General features: G+C 36.3%; 3 protein-coding genes across 5 annotated transcripts; 1 reads left to right on the top strand and 2 right to left on the bottom strand.

Annotated features, from left to right (window-relative positions):
• Positions 1-65: 65 nt before the first annotated feature.
• Positions 66-3,853, bottom strand: LOC105644129 (uncharacterized). Of its 2 annotated transcripts, none has more exons than XM_012229393.4 (6): positions 3,699-3,852; positions 3,412-3,573; positions 2,290-2,363; positions 2,107-2,186; positions 874-1,025; positions 66-229 (listed from the first exon to the last, which is right to left on the bottom strand). In XM_012229393.4, exons 1-6 carry the CDS (start codon positions 3,700-3,702, stop codon positions 177-179), a joined length of 525 nt encoding a protein of 174 aa, XP_012084783.1. In that variant the 5' UTR covers positions 3,703-3,852; the 3' UTR covers positions 66-176. The 2 variants fall into 2 exon arrangements, with proteins under 2 accessions (XP_012084783.1, XP_037492000.1); XM_037636072.2 differs by lacking the exon at positions 66-229 and adding an exon at positions 256-452 and having other exon boundaries at positions 3,699-3,853.
• A 51-nt stretch (positions 3,854-3,904) lies between these two features.
• On the top strand, positions 3,905-6,942 carry EMB2076 (Pentatricopeptide repeat (PPR) superfamily protein). Of its 2 annotated transcripts, none has more exons than XM_037636071.2 (3): positions 3,905-4,039; positions 4,178-6,038; positions 6,549-6,942. In XM_037636071.2, the coding sequence occupies exons 2-3, from the start codon at positions 4,332-4,334 to the stop codon at positions 6,807-6,809; spliced, it is 1,968 nt and encodes a 655-aa protein (XP_037491999.1). In that variant the 5' UTR covers positions 3,905-4,039; positions 4,178-4,331; the 3' UTR covers positions 6,810-6,942. The 2 variants fall into 2 exon arrangements, with proteins under 2 accessions (XP_037491999.1, XP_020538888.1); XM_020683229.3 differs by having other exon boundaries at positions 4,010-4,111.
• Positions 6,943-7,430: 488 nt separating this feature from the next.
• Positions 7,431-13,591, bottom strand: CLPB3 (casein lytic proteinase B3). The gene is made up of 10 exons (XM_012229400.4): positions 13,172-13,591; positions 12,869-13,087; positions 12,159-12,396; positions 11,467-11,662; positions 11,063-11,117; positions 10,732-10,882; positions 10,182-10,490; positions 9,467-9,732; positions 8,236-9,159; positions 7,431-8,072 (listed from the first exon to the last, which is right to left on the bottom strand). The coding sequence occupies exons 1-10, from the start codon at positions 13,397-13,399 to the stop codon at positions 7,746-7,748; spliced, it is 2,913 nt and encodes a 970-aa protein (XP_012084790.1). The 5' UTR covers positions 13,400-13,591; the 3' UTR covers positions 7,431-7,745.
• Positions 13,592-14,587: the final 996 nt, after the last annotated feature.

Genomic DNA, 14,587 nt, shown 5'->3' with positions numbered 1-14,587 from the left:
AAAAAAAAAAAAAATCCCACGCTTTCAGGGTTGCCTTAAAAAGTTTGTGAAGCGAATAGACAACATACACAAGGTTCAAGATAGGATAAAACTGTATTCTTGTACAAGAGTTTATGTTAAGATACAGTAACTGAAAGTCATATAAACAAGTTATGCACCAGATCATATTCTCTGTTTCATTCCAATTCTTCAAAGTCCAACCCGGAAATCTTCATCTGCCCAATGTTGACTGCATATTCTTTCAGACGTCAGTCAGCACACATTTGACAAGGCGTTTCAAGATGTAAGAATGTCATACTAAAGCACAACATTAGAAGCACACTGTTAGCATGTAAAAATCATTGTTCCAAGGCATACGCCATGAAATCCAGTTCAAGGGCCAGCGCTCCTGAAAAGGGCAAGAAGTTCTTGCACTGAAGAATTATCTTCACATCTTTTTTGTTTTTGACAAACTAGGAGACAGAAGAAGATGAAAGAACCTCAACTTAGTATAAGAATTCCTTCAATAAAAAGATAAAGATCTTAACAGCACGAGAACTGTGTCATGAGCCTCCAAATTAACTTAATTTGAAAATGGTTGATGAATGTTAGTAACTAATTAATGGCCAGCCCATTATGATAATAAACTAATCTCTTTTGCAGAAATCATCCAATGAACGTTCGTAATGTGTTAGAATTATGATATGGCTGACATGCAAGTGGAACACATAATGTTGTATGCATCTCTTATATTGCTATGGAAAAATTGAAAATGACTACTTGAAATGATAACCGGATTAAAATTAGTAATATCAGGTAGTCAGCAGAGCGCAAGGCTCTAGAAATGTTGGTGAACATAACTTTCTTCAAAAATTTAAAGGATGGAATACGTACCAACAGCATCTAGCCCAGCTAATTTTGGCATGAACTTCCTAAGATGCTCTTCTGCGGCATTCTCAGCTTTCAATGTCTCGCACACAAATGACACAGAAATTTTTTTCTTCCCAGGTTTTTGTTCTGCCATTGCTACGATATCCTTTTCCCAGCTGTGAGACAGGATAAAAAATGCTATTGTAATTCACAAGAGAAAATTTATAAGCCTCACAAAGCCCCAGCATAAAAGTTTACACCAAATGATTAGCTACAAGAATTTAATAAAATTATAATAGATAACATCCAGCATGATCTAATATTTTCTGATTCTGAGGGCAAAGTTCTGAACTGCTACTCTATCCAAAACTACTCTAATTTTTTATCTTTCCCCTTCCAAAAAAAAAAAAAAAAACATGTATTAATATATCTTTAATCATTATATTACTGCAGATATACTACTCGTACAAACTTGTTTTTTTATTGATTAGTAAACAAGAACTTTCACTTGTGTGCAAAAGAAGGGGTTCAATCGAATTAAACCAAAAAAAGTAAGGAAATTAGTTAAAGAGTCTATACAGAATGATTATTGGGCACAAAATACAATAGAAAGAAATCTAGGATACATCACCTAATATATATGTAAACACAAAACAACCATCTTGTTTTTCCTAGTCCTCCTAACAGGTTTTTCTTTTTGTTTTTTGAAATAATTTGAGTTGTGCCTATGTATGGTGCATCCAGGAGGGAATAGCTACAATTGGGGTTGGGGCTACAAATGTTAAGATCGAGATTGAATTGTTGAAGGTATACTTGAACTCAAGTCGAGCTTGAAAAACCCGATCTCGAGCTCTTTTACAATTTATAATAATAATAAAAAAGACATTTCTTTACAGGATTGAACTCACGCTCAACTCATTTATTAAATGAGCTTGATAAGCAAGCTCGAGTTCCACTTCTCAAACTTATAGATCGAGCTTGAAAACCCAATTTCGAGCTCTTTTACAATTTATAATAATAATAAAATAGACGTTTCTTTACAGGATCGAACTCAAGCGCAACTCATTTATTAAATGAACTTGATAAGCAAGCTCGAGTTCCACTTCTCAAACTTATAGAACAAGCTTTTCCCAAATTGAACCTCGAGCGACTCACAAGCAGCTTGACTTATTTACATCCTTAGCTACAATTAATATCAATGACAAGTAGTCACCAAGCAACACAGTTTCAGAACTTAGGAAGTCCAAGATGGCCTACCCATGAGCATGATCAATGTTATGGAAGCGAGCAGCATCATGGCCTCTACACTCTACTACAACAGCTTGTTCTTTCCCACTCTGCCAAACATTTATTAGAGGCAATAAAAAGAAAAAAATGAAGATTAGACAAAATTTGTATAGAAAGAAAAACAGGAATGTAGAAATCAAACAGTTCCCTTACATTGTAGTCAATGATTGTAAGCTTGATCAGGCGATAATCCTCACCCCTGCTGCACTCCCTTTCACAAGTTAATTCTTTTCACCATAAAGAAAATAAGTTCAGAAAGGAAAAAAAAAAATATATATATATATATATATATATATATATATATATTTTAAAACTCCACATTAAAACTATCCTAACAAAGATCTACTACTTTGTTTAACAGAAACAATTCCTATGTTGATTCTACCTAAAGTCAAATTGTGTTTGGCCATTGAATTTTGTTTCGGTAAGAGTCAGTAGGATGGAGAAATGGACTGTTTATGTCCAATCACCATTCGATATCATCGCCAAGCTCTACTTCTAGTTGATATATCTAGCAAAAAGAAGTGACAAGCTAGAAAATAAATAACCAAACTTTCCCGTGCCAAAAATTCTATTAACTGAAAGAAAATAAATCATTTAGAGATTCTTGTAGTACAGGGGCTAACTATGGAGACATGTCAATGTTGGAATGCTCAACACATCTCATACAGATGAATACACAACATAAAAGTCCAGCAGCTACAACCTAAGTTGCAATTGAGAATTCAAATATATGAAAACTATTGATGAGACTTTTAATGCAAAAGGAATAATTTTGTTTGTTTCTGCACAACATAACCCACAATGGAGGACTCCTAAAAGCATGTGCATGTGCATTTTTACATAAAGGACTCCTAAAAGCACTAATTTTCACCAGCACTTTCAAATTCATAGCAAATTTGAGAGGACAGTACTGTTCTCAGCTCTTGCACATACAAACATTAGTAATGAAGAGAAAACTTGGACTTTTGCTTGGTTTTCCAAATATTATGCAAATCCAGTTTCCTTCTTTTCTTAAGAAAATAAAATTCTTTCCAGTACAGCCTGAAAATTTCTTTTCCAGCCTGGTATCCTGGTTCTTAAAGCCATTTCTAAAACTAAGAAAAGTCGATAGTAAAAACTACATTCCCAAAATAAATTTATTAATCATTAGAGCAACAATAATAATATCCAGGGCATCATTGCTTCGACTAATGCATCCAAATCCAGTGTAATCAGTAACGGACACACACATGCGCAAATCAAATACATAGATAAATAAATGTAGAGGAGTACCAGTGCCATGAAGGCCATAGCAAATGGACTGAGGAAGCTGAATAAAGTGACCAGATATGGACCCATATGGTAATAATGCTATAGATGCCACTCCTGCTTTCACCTCCTCCATTTTTTCACTATGTGATTCTGCTTCCTTTGAATCCTTTCCCTCTTCTTCCTCTGCCACAGTAAATGCAAATAAAAATTAAAAAAAAATGTGTAAAATTGATCCACTAGAGAGTAATAAACAAAATTTAGACTAAACCCATTAAATGAGAACCGAAAACAAATGAACTTTAACTTACCCATCACTTGAAAATTTCTGGTAAATGCTAATCCTTAACCTTGTAATTGATCTTTAACGTCGTTCTATTATCATATATGAGCCGCAGAAGCCGGTACTGCTGCCTGGAAATCGAATAAACGGCAACTCATAAACGGATAAACTGGTTGGGAGAAAAGAAAAAAGGACGGCGGTCTTTTATAGTTAACTGGGAGTCATTCTCCTTCACCTACACGACGTGTCGTTCACCAACCGCGACTAATCTTCACAAATTACACGGCATCGTTTGACTCGACCGATTCTTTCTTTTGTTTTTGGAACGAGACTCGACAGATAAAAAATGCCGTTTGCTGCACTCGACAGGTAAAATCTTCACTGCACAGTCTCTCTCTACTTCCCTCATCTTTATCCCACCAATACCCAAGCTCTTTCCAGGTAGCCTATCCCTTAAAGACTCAATTTTTTTCCCTTTATTTTATGTTTGACATCCATCTTTCGCAGGTATGGCGTTTTATTTTGATTTCTTCCACTAGTTTAAGCAACGTTATTAGCTTTTCCTTATTTGAGGGCTTATACGGGATTATACTACTGGGTCCTGCTCATAGTCTTGGTTAGTCGTTGTGTCAGAGATGTTTTATTGAAGTGAATAACGTTAATGGTTGCTTATTACTCTACTCTGCCTCCAGTAATGGGAGAAATGCTAGGGAATTCAATTCCAGTTAATTTGAGGTCGAATGGATTTACTTGTCAAAGTAGCTTGTATATGCCAAGTAATTGTGAATATAAGAATTATCATTGTAGCCAGTATAGTAGTTTGGGTGTGAAAATGAGTAGAAGTCAGGTTGGACTATGTGATGTTAGTGTGGTTTCCATGTCCATAAAGGGGTATACAGGATTTAGATGTGTGGAACTGAAGATACCATATTTAAGTTCAAGCTTCGGGTCCACTAAAATAGCAAAATTGTTAGCTGTATCAAATTTGGTTGCTAGCAATGATTATGGGTTGGTTTCTGAAGAAAATGAAAATAAGGAAATGATTCAAAGAGGACATGAAGTTAATACAGATTGTTATGAAGAATATGCCCCTCCTTGGGGAAATTTGATGCTTTACGGGGAATTGGATATGGATCCTGAAAGTATTATCCAGCCGTCAGTGGCTTCAAGAAATGATTCAAGAAATAAAGTTACCATTGATGACACTAGGGTACATCTTTTAGAGGAAACAGATGGAGAAGAGTTATCAAGAAGGATTTTGATGCTTAGTAGATCTAATAAAGTTAAAAGTGCAATAGAATTGTTCAGGTCCATGGAGTTCTCGGGTATACGACCCAATGGACATGCATGTAATTCTCTTATCTCTTGCCTTTTAAGAAATAAAATACTTGATTATGCATTGAGAGTCTTTGGGTTCACGAGGAGAAATGAGATCTCAACAGGCCACACGTATGCCTTAATTCTAAAAGCAGTAGCAGATACACAGAGTATTGAATCCTCGCTTAATATGTTTGCAGAATTAGGAGGGTTTTCCAGAGAGAATAATGATTTTGATGTGATTGTTTATAACACAATGATATCTGTTTGTGGAAGATCAAACAATTGGGTTGATACAGAGAGAATATGGAAAAGCATGAAAGAAAAGGGCCTTCATGGGACACAGATTACTTACTCGCTGTTGGTTAGCATTTTTGTGCGATGTGGCCAGAATGAGCTGGCGCTTGATGCATACAATGAGATGGATCAAAATGGAATTAAACCAAGAGATGACACATTGCAGGCTGTAATTGGAGCATGTGCGAAGGATGGAAAGTGGGAATTAGCTCTATGTATTTTCCAAAATATGTTGAAACGTGGGCTGAAGCCAAATCTTATCGCATGTAATGCATTGATGAATGCACTTGGAAAAGCTGGTGAACTCAAACTTGCATTTAAGGTCTTTGAAAAAGTTAAATCTTTGGGTCATACACCTGATGCGTACACATGGAATGCATTGCTTAATGGACTATACAGGGCAAATCAATTTGCTGATGCTCTTCAGCTTTTTGAGAGCATAAAAAGGGAAAGAAGCTCTCAAATTAATGAACACTTGTATAACACTGCTTTAATGTCATGTCAGAAGCTTGGTTTATGGGATAAAGCTCTGCAGCTACTATGGCAGTTGGAAGCTTCTGAACTGCCGATCTCAACAACTTCTTATAATCTTGTTATTGGTGCTTGTGAGATTGCTAGAAAGCCAAAAGTTGCTTTACAAGTCTATGAGCACATGGTTCACCAGAAATGCACTCCAGACACATTTACTTATTTGTCATTGATAAGAAGTTGCATTTGGGCATCTCTTTGGAGTGATGTGGAAGAAATTCTAGATGTAAGATATTTTGATATTCTATGCTATACCTATTTCAGTCAAATCTTTACGTTTTTTAAACTTACCCAGGTGATGAAACATAAATTAAAGAAATATTTCGATGAGCTGCATCTCTAACAAATATTATATGAAAAACTTTCTTGTCTGTTAATATGTCAAATCCTTGTACTGGCAACTTCTCTAGATTGTAAAAGAAAATTTACAACTTAGTTCCTTCCCCGCCCTTCCCTGTACACTTGTGAATAGTTGCACTTCTTGCATTAGAATGTGTATTCGGTTTCTAATCTGAGTAGTAATTATAATCAACTAACCAACAGAATAACTAAATTTTGTCAATTGGCAGTGCAATGGACCGTAATGTCTATGATGTTCAAACTTAATTCCATATGCACAGGTCCTTACACCTTGTTTATTTGATTGTCTGCTTGAACCTTTTATTTTCCGGATAGAACTATGTCCTTCGCATTCCAAATGTTAACAAATAAAGATTTTCCTTTTCCTGCATTGCAGAAAGTTGCACCAGACGTGTCTCTCTACAATGCTGTCATTCATGGTATGTGTCTAAGAGGCAGAGTTGAATCAGCTAAGAAGTTGTACATGAAAATGCGCAGCAGAGGTCTCAAACCTGATGGCAAAACACGAGCAATGATGCTTCAGAACCTACGAAAAGTTTCGACGAAATGGAGAAGGTATTCTCACCCCAGACTGAACAGATCCCCTTGCCACAATAGCAGACTTCAAGGAAGAAAATTCAATGTAAATGGAAGATGATCAGCTGACAATTTGTTTATGTGCAAATAGCCCATGTATAGTAGAATTACGTGATTGATATGCTTCATTGTAAAAATAACCTTCTTATACAACTTGCACTTTCATTATTTACACAAAATTCTTCTTTCTGTTACTATGATCATCTTCATTTATGAACTTGACATTCGGCGGTTATGAGGCTGCCAAAAAGTAACTATTTACTTGATGCAAATCTTCACCTATGAAAATTAAATCAAACAGCTATTATAAGTACTCTTTGTACAAGACTGTTCAGTTAAAGCCTATTCTCTTACGCAGATAGCAATCTGAATAGTGCATTTCTTATTGAGGTAGCCATTCAAATTAGTAGGTGAATGCTTGAAGCATGAGAATTTATACATGTCAATATCACAAGAAGAATGTCGTTGCATCAGACAACCCCCCGTTTACTGTACAGATATCTAGAACATTTCTTATGGTTCTGGTTTTGGTTTTTGTCGAAAATCAAACTAGAACCGAAACCGCACAGCCTAATTTGCATGTGGAAGATTTCATGGCATTAGCATCTGATTTACAGTACGGATGTTGTTTCAACTTCTAATGTGAATCGACTCCAAAAGAAAGTTGTCATACACATCAAAGTGAAAAATACACTCTCAAAAGAAAGGCATTCTTTTATTAGATTTCTCACATCGCTTTGTTGGCTATGCTTATTTCAAGTACAGAGTCATTAGCGTGCTCCAAAGGCTTAAAGGGCAATGACTCCTCTAGATGACTAAATATCAATAAGCCAAACAACTTCGAAATGCTTCAACAATGCAGAAAATATACCTTGAGGCTTTATATTTTCTATATAAGTATAACATTGTACAAGATGAAAAGTTCATTTAGTATCTATTTAAGATCTTCCAAAAAGAACTTGTACCGCATCATTGTGTGCATAAACTCAAAAGGCATTCATCGAGTTTGTGAAACAGCTCGACTTTCTGCAGGAGAAGAATCTGCACTAGTTTCAAGCCGCTTGAAGAGTAGCTTTTGCTGGGGAAGTTGGCCATTTGAAAATGCTGTAACCTCTGTGTCTATTAACACAGTATCCTCGTCCTTAAATTCTCCTCTTAAGATACCCTTGGCAAGTTCATTTTCAACATACTGCTGAATCACCCGCTTGACTGGCCTAGCTCCATAGTTGGGGTCATAACCAAGACTCCCTAAAAGCTCCACAGCCGCCTCGCTCACCTGCATTTTCATCTTCCGGTCTGCAATCCTTTGCTGCACACGCTCCAACTGCAATGGCATACAGACGCATGATGTAAGAATCTCAAAAATATTCAATTACTCATGTGAATTTCATGTGCTCCTGGTATTTTATCTCAAAAATTTCTCAAACAATCAAATTGACCAAATTAAAACGACTCGTGACAAGAAAACTTCACAGAAGCAATCTTACCTGTAATCTGACAATACTGTTTATCTGATTGCGATCCAGAGGCTGGAAAACTATGTACTCATCAACCCTGTTCATGAACTCAGGTCGAAAGACAGATCTTGCAGCTTCCATCACTCTCTGCTTAATAGTTTCATATGCTACCTCCTTTGGCAGGTCATCATCTGTGTCAAGAATGTACTGAGAGCCCACATTGGAAGTCATAATGATGACAGTGTTAGTGAAACTAACAGTGCGACCCTGTGAATCAGTCACCCTTCCATCATCTAAGATCTGAAGGAAGACATTGAACACGTCAGCATGGGCCTTCTCTATCTCATCAAAGAGAATAACTGCATATGGCCTCCTGCGAACTGTCTCTGTCAATTGTCCCCCTTCCTCATACCCTACATAACCTGGTGGGGCACCTATCAGACGTGAAACTGCATGCTTTTCCATGTATTCACTCATGTCAATTCGTACAAGGGCTTCTTCAGTATTGAACATATAGGAAGCTAGTGCTTTAGCCAGTTCTGTTTTCCCAACACCAGTGGGACCCATGAACATGAAGCTAGCAATTGGACGCCGAGGATCTGAGAGACCAGCGCGAGATCTCTGAATTGCTTCAGCTACTGCTTTCACTGCAGGATCCTGACCCACCACACGTTTATGCAGCTCTTCCTCCAAATGTAATAGCTTCTCTCTCTCAGATTGTTTGAGCTTGGAAAGTGGAATGCCAGTCCACTTGCTGACAATCTCAGCAATATCATCTCCAGTAACTTCTTCTCTCAGCATGGACTTTCCTGAACTCATATACTCATCCAACTCTTTCTCAGCATTTTCAAGTTGCCGTTGCAAAGAGTTCAAGCTACCATATTTCAGTTCAGCAGCACGATTAAGATCATACTCTCGCTCAGCCTGCTGAATTTCAAGATTTACCCTATCGATCTGCATAAAGCAAAAAACAAAGATGAGTTACGTCCACAATGATCTGTATTTCTCTAATTTATGTTATGTGAGATGAAAGTCGCTTACTACGTTAAGAAATTTCAAAGTCAGCACAGTATCTTAAGAAATTCCAAAATTCATCAAAATAACTCCCTGTCAATTTCCTGTTTTCAAAACTCACTTTGTTGACCTCACTGACCCATTTTAGACTGTTTAAGACATGCTCAAGAGAGACAATTCTTATGAGATTATCGATGACAATAATAATAATATGCTAATAACAAAAACCATCTGGTCATAATTATACCTCTTCCTTAATTGACTGAATGCGAGTCATTACTGTCTTCTCATGCTCCCATTGCTCCGTCAACTCAGCTTGTTTCTCCTTTAACAGAGACAACTCAGCATCAAGACGGTTCAACCTATCTTTTGAGGCTCTGTCTGTATCATTTGTAAGAGACAGCTTCTCCATTTCCAGCTTCAGTACTGAACGGTCAATTTCATCAAGGGCAGTAGGTTTTGACGTTATCTCCATTTTCAGTTTTGCAGCTGCTTCATCAACTAGATCAATAGCTGCAATTTGAAAAATGCATGAGAATTCCATGGAACTGTAGGTGCTCAAAATGAATTTCATAAACAGTTTGGCATTGATGCAATGCAACTATGCAGCTGCAAACAAACCTAGAAAAATTGCAGGAAATTCAAGAAAGTGACCAAATTAAGAGGAACAGAGAATACTGCCCATTGATTTTCCCTCCCCAATCATGATGATAGCAGTTAAACTCTTTGTGATATAATTAGCTTATTTTTTTGACACTTTGAGTTAGCTGAAATATTTAATGCAACAAAAGTTCCAGGAGAGTCAGAATGAGGTATAGAATTTTAGTTTGCATAGCCAATTGCTATTGCTGAGAAAGCATGAATTGTACCGATTTGCATGCCATCATCAACAGAAAATGCAATGGAAACATAGCCACTGACCATTCAGTCACTAACATAGCATATCAATGCAACAGCTTTACCTTTGTCAGGTAAAAATCTTCCACTGATGTAACGGTCAGACAGAATAGCGGCTTCAACAAGTGCACCATCAGAAATACGAACTCCATGATGCAGCTCATATCTTTCACGCAGCCCTCGAAGTATGGAAACTGTGTCTTCAACTGAAGGTTGATCAACATAAACTTGTTGGAAACGACGCTCCAATGCTGGATCCTTCTCAATGTACTTCCGATATTCATCCAGTGTTGTTGCACCAATGCACCGTAGTTCTCCCCGACCAAGCATAGGCTTCAAGAGATTGCCAGCATCCATTGCACCATTTGTAGCACCTGAAACAGATGATAAATTAATAGAGATTTGCATATCTGTGTAAATTAAGACCATCTTTTTTCCAATTCCATGTGTTAAGGACAGGTTACCATGCTGCATTCCTTTAAACTTTACATGCATGACACGAAGTGGTGGAAAGTTACTTGAATTTTTACTCTTTGATTTAAGATAAATCAATTTGGTACACTCAAAAAAGCCCAACGGAGAAGGAGGAATTTTGATATTTGATGTGAATATTACCTGCCCCAACAACTGTGTGGATCTCATCAATGAAAAGGATAATCTGACCATCTGATTCTGTAACTTCCTTAAGTACAGCCTTCAGTCTATCTTCAAATTCTCCTCGGTATTTTGCCCCAGCAATCAGTGCACCCATGTCAAGGGATATTAGCTAGAAAACAGAAGTTAAAAAAATTAGCACCATATTTTTAAAAAAAAAACATGGATTACAACCAATGCAATGATATCATCCCTCTCAGTGGTAACATCCACCTCCCACCTGAGAGAGCTAGAAGACCTAACAGAGAAAGCAGTCCCTATTGAAACAGAATTTAAAAATTAAGAAACAAACCTTTCTGTTCATCAGAGCTTGAGGTACATCCCCTTGCACAATTCTCTGGGCAAGCCTGTCCAAAAGAAACTGTAAGATTAATCTGCATAAGACAGAAATAGAACACTGGTTCCAGAAATAATTCAGGGTGAGCTTCCCCCTGCATCCAGAACCACAAAAAAAGCCCACCACAAGCAAGCATTCAAATGGCTGGGAATTGGCATATGAGAACCTAAACTCCTCAAGCAGAGAAGATTAAGAATACTAAAAGTTTCAGCACAATGCCAAACCAGAAATGCCCAGTTATGCTGCATACAGAATAAGCAACATACAGGTTGGAACAGGATGTCAAAAAAACCCCTGTTTAAGCAAAAATCGTCAAAGCAATGACAATGCCCTCAACAAACACTTGGCTTTGTGCTTACCCTTCAGAAATTGCAGTTTTCCCGACACCTGGTTCACCAATCAGCACAGGATTGTTCTTTGTTCTCCTAGAGAGAATCTGAATACATCTACGTATCTCATCATCTCTTCCAATAACTGGGTCAAGCTTTCCTGCTTTTGCCATGGCGGTCAAATCTTTTCCATATTTCTCCAGTGCTTCGTATTTCCCTTCAGGATCTGAGACAAAAACAAACTAACAACGTGAGATATTCTAACATTATCAAGCTTTCAACACCTTGAAAAGCAACAAACTCCAATAAGTGAAACAATATGACAGCATCAACAAATAAGCAACTGAATAATGCAGTTAAATTGCTTAAAATAAATATAATACAACTCAATGAAAGCCATCTGTTTTTAATTGCATGGGAAAGGAGGGTCGCTAGGAAATATGCCAAGCCCTCAGCATTACAATCGTGGATGAAGCAAGCTTAATGATTAAACTGTTGAACCAGTTCACAATTCAAATTTGAAAATAACAAAGCTTGAATTGCCTTATAACTTGAGAAACTCAAAACTTTGACCTCACTCAAAAGGAGCAAAGAACAGTGAATAAAAAACAAGGGAAAGAAGAAAAGAATGATAAATACATGCATAGACAAATGCATGCGCAGGTTGGCGCATATGTTCATTTACACATGAAAATACACAAGGTTAAGGAGAGAATATTTACCTTGATCGATAACTGATTGGTGTCCCCTAATTGATTCAACCGCAGATTTCAATGTCTGCAGAGATATCTGAAAATCCTTAAACAACTGTTTTCCAAATCGTTGATCCTGAGCAAATGCAAGGACCAAATGCTCCACGGAAACAAATGAATCCCCATACTCTTTCTTGTATTCCCTGGCTCGCTGTATCAAAGCCTCCAAATCACGTCCTAACATGGAACCAGCAGATTCACCAAGAACCTAGTGTAATTGGACAAAAAGAGAGGTAAAGCAATCAGGTGTTTGTAACAAAGTTTTCTGGCATGCAATGTTAGAACTCGACAGATTGCTTGTCTAACTAAGGAATCTATGACCATATCCATCAAATGATGGATTATATAACAGTAATTCCATGGTAAGGCCTGAGATTTCTCAATTCACTATTCAAATTCTAAAAAGAGTTCATCGATAAACTATAAGATGTTTCAGACCCATCAACACAGCAACAAGAAGCTACCACTCAATTTCCATTTTCAGAATCCTGACATTTTTTAAGCTGTGCCAACCAAGCAGGCATGTAAAGGAGCATTAACAAAAAATATATATATAAGTTACCATTTTCAGAGTTTAAGCAATTAATCAACTTAATCACACTGTAGTCATGTAGACTAAACACTAAAAAGTATCACCCGAATCTAACTTCCATAAACACAGATAAAACCCAGCAAATTACCTTAGGCTGGCGTTGAATAAACTTATCAGTAGCTTCTAAAAGACGAGTATTATCAACTCCAACTTTAGAAAAAATCCTACGAGCAAGTCCATTCTTTTGCTCCAACAAAGCTTTCATCAAATGCTCCGTTTCCACTATTTGATGCTTATTCTCTTTCGCCATATCAGGTGAAGACACAATTGCTTGCCATGCCATATCCGTAAATTCTTGTTGAGTAATCTGTTCAATCAAAAATCCCAAAAATCAATATAGATAACAAAAGAACAGAAGTAAAGCAAATTTCCATAAATTAATAGCAGTTACCCTTCCATTAGAGGCATCACATCTGATAGAGAAAGACCTCCGGTTTCTTGAAATTGGCTCATAACCACCAAAACCACAAGTTCTATTCTTTTTCAATTGAAACGGCTTAAGAGAACAGCGGTTTGCCGATGAGATGTTCAGAGACTGCGGAAACAAGCATTTTCCATTACTTTTAGGCGGACGGCAGAGACTGACTCCGGCAAGCGACGCCGCTGTGGTCGCTGCCATTGCTGAAGCAGCGAAGGACGAGTAAAAAGGAGCTGAGCTAAAGGAAATTAAAGATAAAGATAAGGGCTTTGAGTGGGAATGGAGAGAGGAATTTTGATTTTTGAAGAGAGAAAAGAGAGCTGTTGGTTACTAGTTCATAGAGTTTGAACTTCCAAAGGAAACTAAATAAGCGAGCTGATGCTGTGGAGTGTTCTTGAAAGGTCGCGAATTTGTTGGGATTTGCTCTCTGTTTGCGTGGGCCTATTGTTCGTTACTTGGCCATGTGAAAACACGTGGCTGCTTTCTCTGTATTCGATTGCGGATATGACAGGGAAAGGGGTAAATGCACAAAGATTTATCAAATTCTTGTATCGGATTGTAAATTGGTTAGGTTAAATTTTTGAAAGATAAATAACTAATCAATCTCTCAAATTTAGTTATAAATACAAAATTTTCTCTTTTTTAAATAAATATACGAATTAATCTCTAATAAATAATAATTCAATTCAGTAAAAAAATAATAATAATGTAAATGGTTAAATAATAAACCGTATTAAATTTGGAAGGAATTAATATATAAATTCACTCATCCTATTTTTCATTAAAAATTTTATAATATTTTCAATTTTTATTTTTACTCGTTAAAATCTATTTATATATAATCTGGAAACAAAGAAATATAAGTTGGCACTCTATTCTTTCAGTATCATGTTTTATCTTTTTGCAGCGGAATCTCCGGAGAAACTATGAACAAAAAAGTGAGTGCCTTTTCGTTTTTACTGTGTTCTTACAATATTGCTTTGATGTTTTCAATATGTGAATGGTAATTGGTTTTTGTTGTTTATTTTTGGTTTATTCGATTAGTTTATATTTGTCTATTAAATTTTTTTTAATTTTTATGTAGATAAAAAATATTAAAATCTCTACACGAGAGAAATGATCATCATCTTAATTTCCTATTAATTATAATTGGTTAAATAATTAATAATTATAGATTTTATAATTGGTAGAATTATTATTAAAATTTAATTGAATTATAATACTCATGGGAAATTTATCATAATTGACATTGGTATGTATGTTATTGGTTGAAGTAAATAAATAAAAGATTTTATCTTTTTGTATGACGAATAAAAATATACATATACACATAATTATTTCTCCAATTGTAGAATTATTAATAAAATTTAAATGAATTTTATTTCTTCA

The sequence above is a fragment of the Jatropha curcas genome, chromosome 4 (assembly GCF_041381405.1).
Source record: "Jatropha curcas cultivar XTBG-Jc1 chromosome 4, XTBG_Jcur_1.0, whole genome shotgun sequence".
Lineage (NCBI taxonomy): Eukaryota > Viridiplantae > Streptophyta > Magnoliopsida > Malpighiales > Euphorbiaceae > Jatropha > Jatropha curcas.
The sequence above is the reverse complement of the archived record's forward strand: the minus strand, read 5'-3'. Positions and strand labels throughout refer to the sequence as shown.

Excerpts from the sequence above, each read along its gene's own strand:
- LOC105644129 (XM_037636072.2), bottom strand. Across the intron at positions 2,364-3,411 it reads CTATGGCCTTCATGGCACTG|AATTAACTTGTGAAAGGGAG; the intron begins GTACTCCTCTAC and ends TATGGTGAAAAG. Across the intron at positions 453-873 it reads AGCTGGGCTAGATGCTGTTG|TTTGTCAAAAACAAAAAAGA; the intron begins GTACGTATTCCA and ends TCTGTCTCCTAG.
- EMB2076 (XM_037636071.2), top strand. The coding sequence starts at position 4,332 with ATGGTTGCTTATTACTCTACTCTGCCTCCAGTAATGGGAGAAATGCTA. Across the intron at positions 6,039-6,548 it reads ATGTGGAAGAAATTCTAGAT|AAAGTTGCACCAGACGTGTC; the intron begins GTAAGATATTTT and ends CCTGCATTGCAG.
- CLPB3 (XM_012229400.4), bottom strand. The coding sequence starts at position 13,399 with ATGGCAGCGACCACAGCGGCGTCGCTTGCCGGAGTCAGTCTCTGCCGT. Across the intron at positions 13,088-13,171 it reads GTGATGCCTCTAATGGAAGG|ATTACTCAACAAGAATTTAC; the intron begins GTAACTGCTATT and ends TTGATTGAACAG. Across the intron at positions 11,663-12,158 it reads CCAATCAGTTATCGATCAAG|ATCCTGAAGGGAAATACGAA; the intron begins GTAAATATTCTC and ends TTTTTGTCTCAG.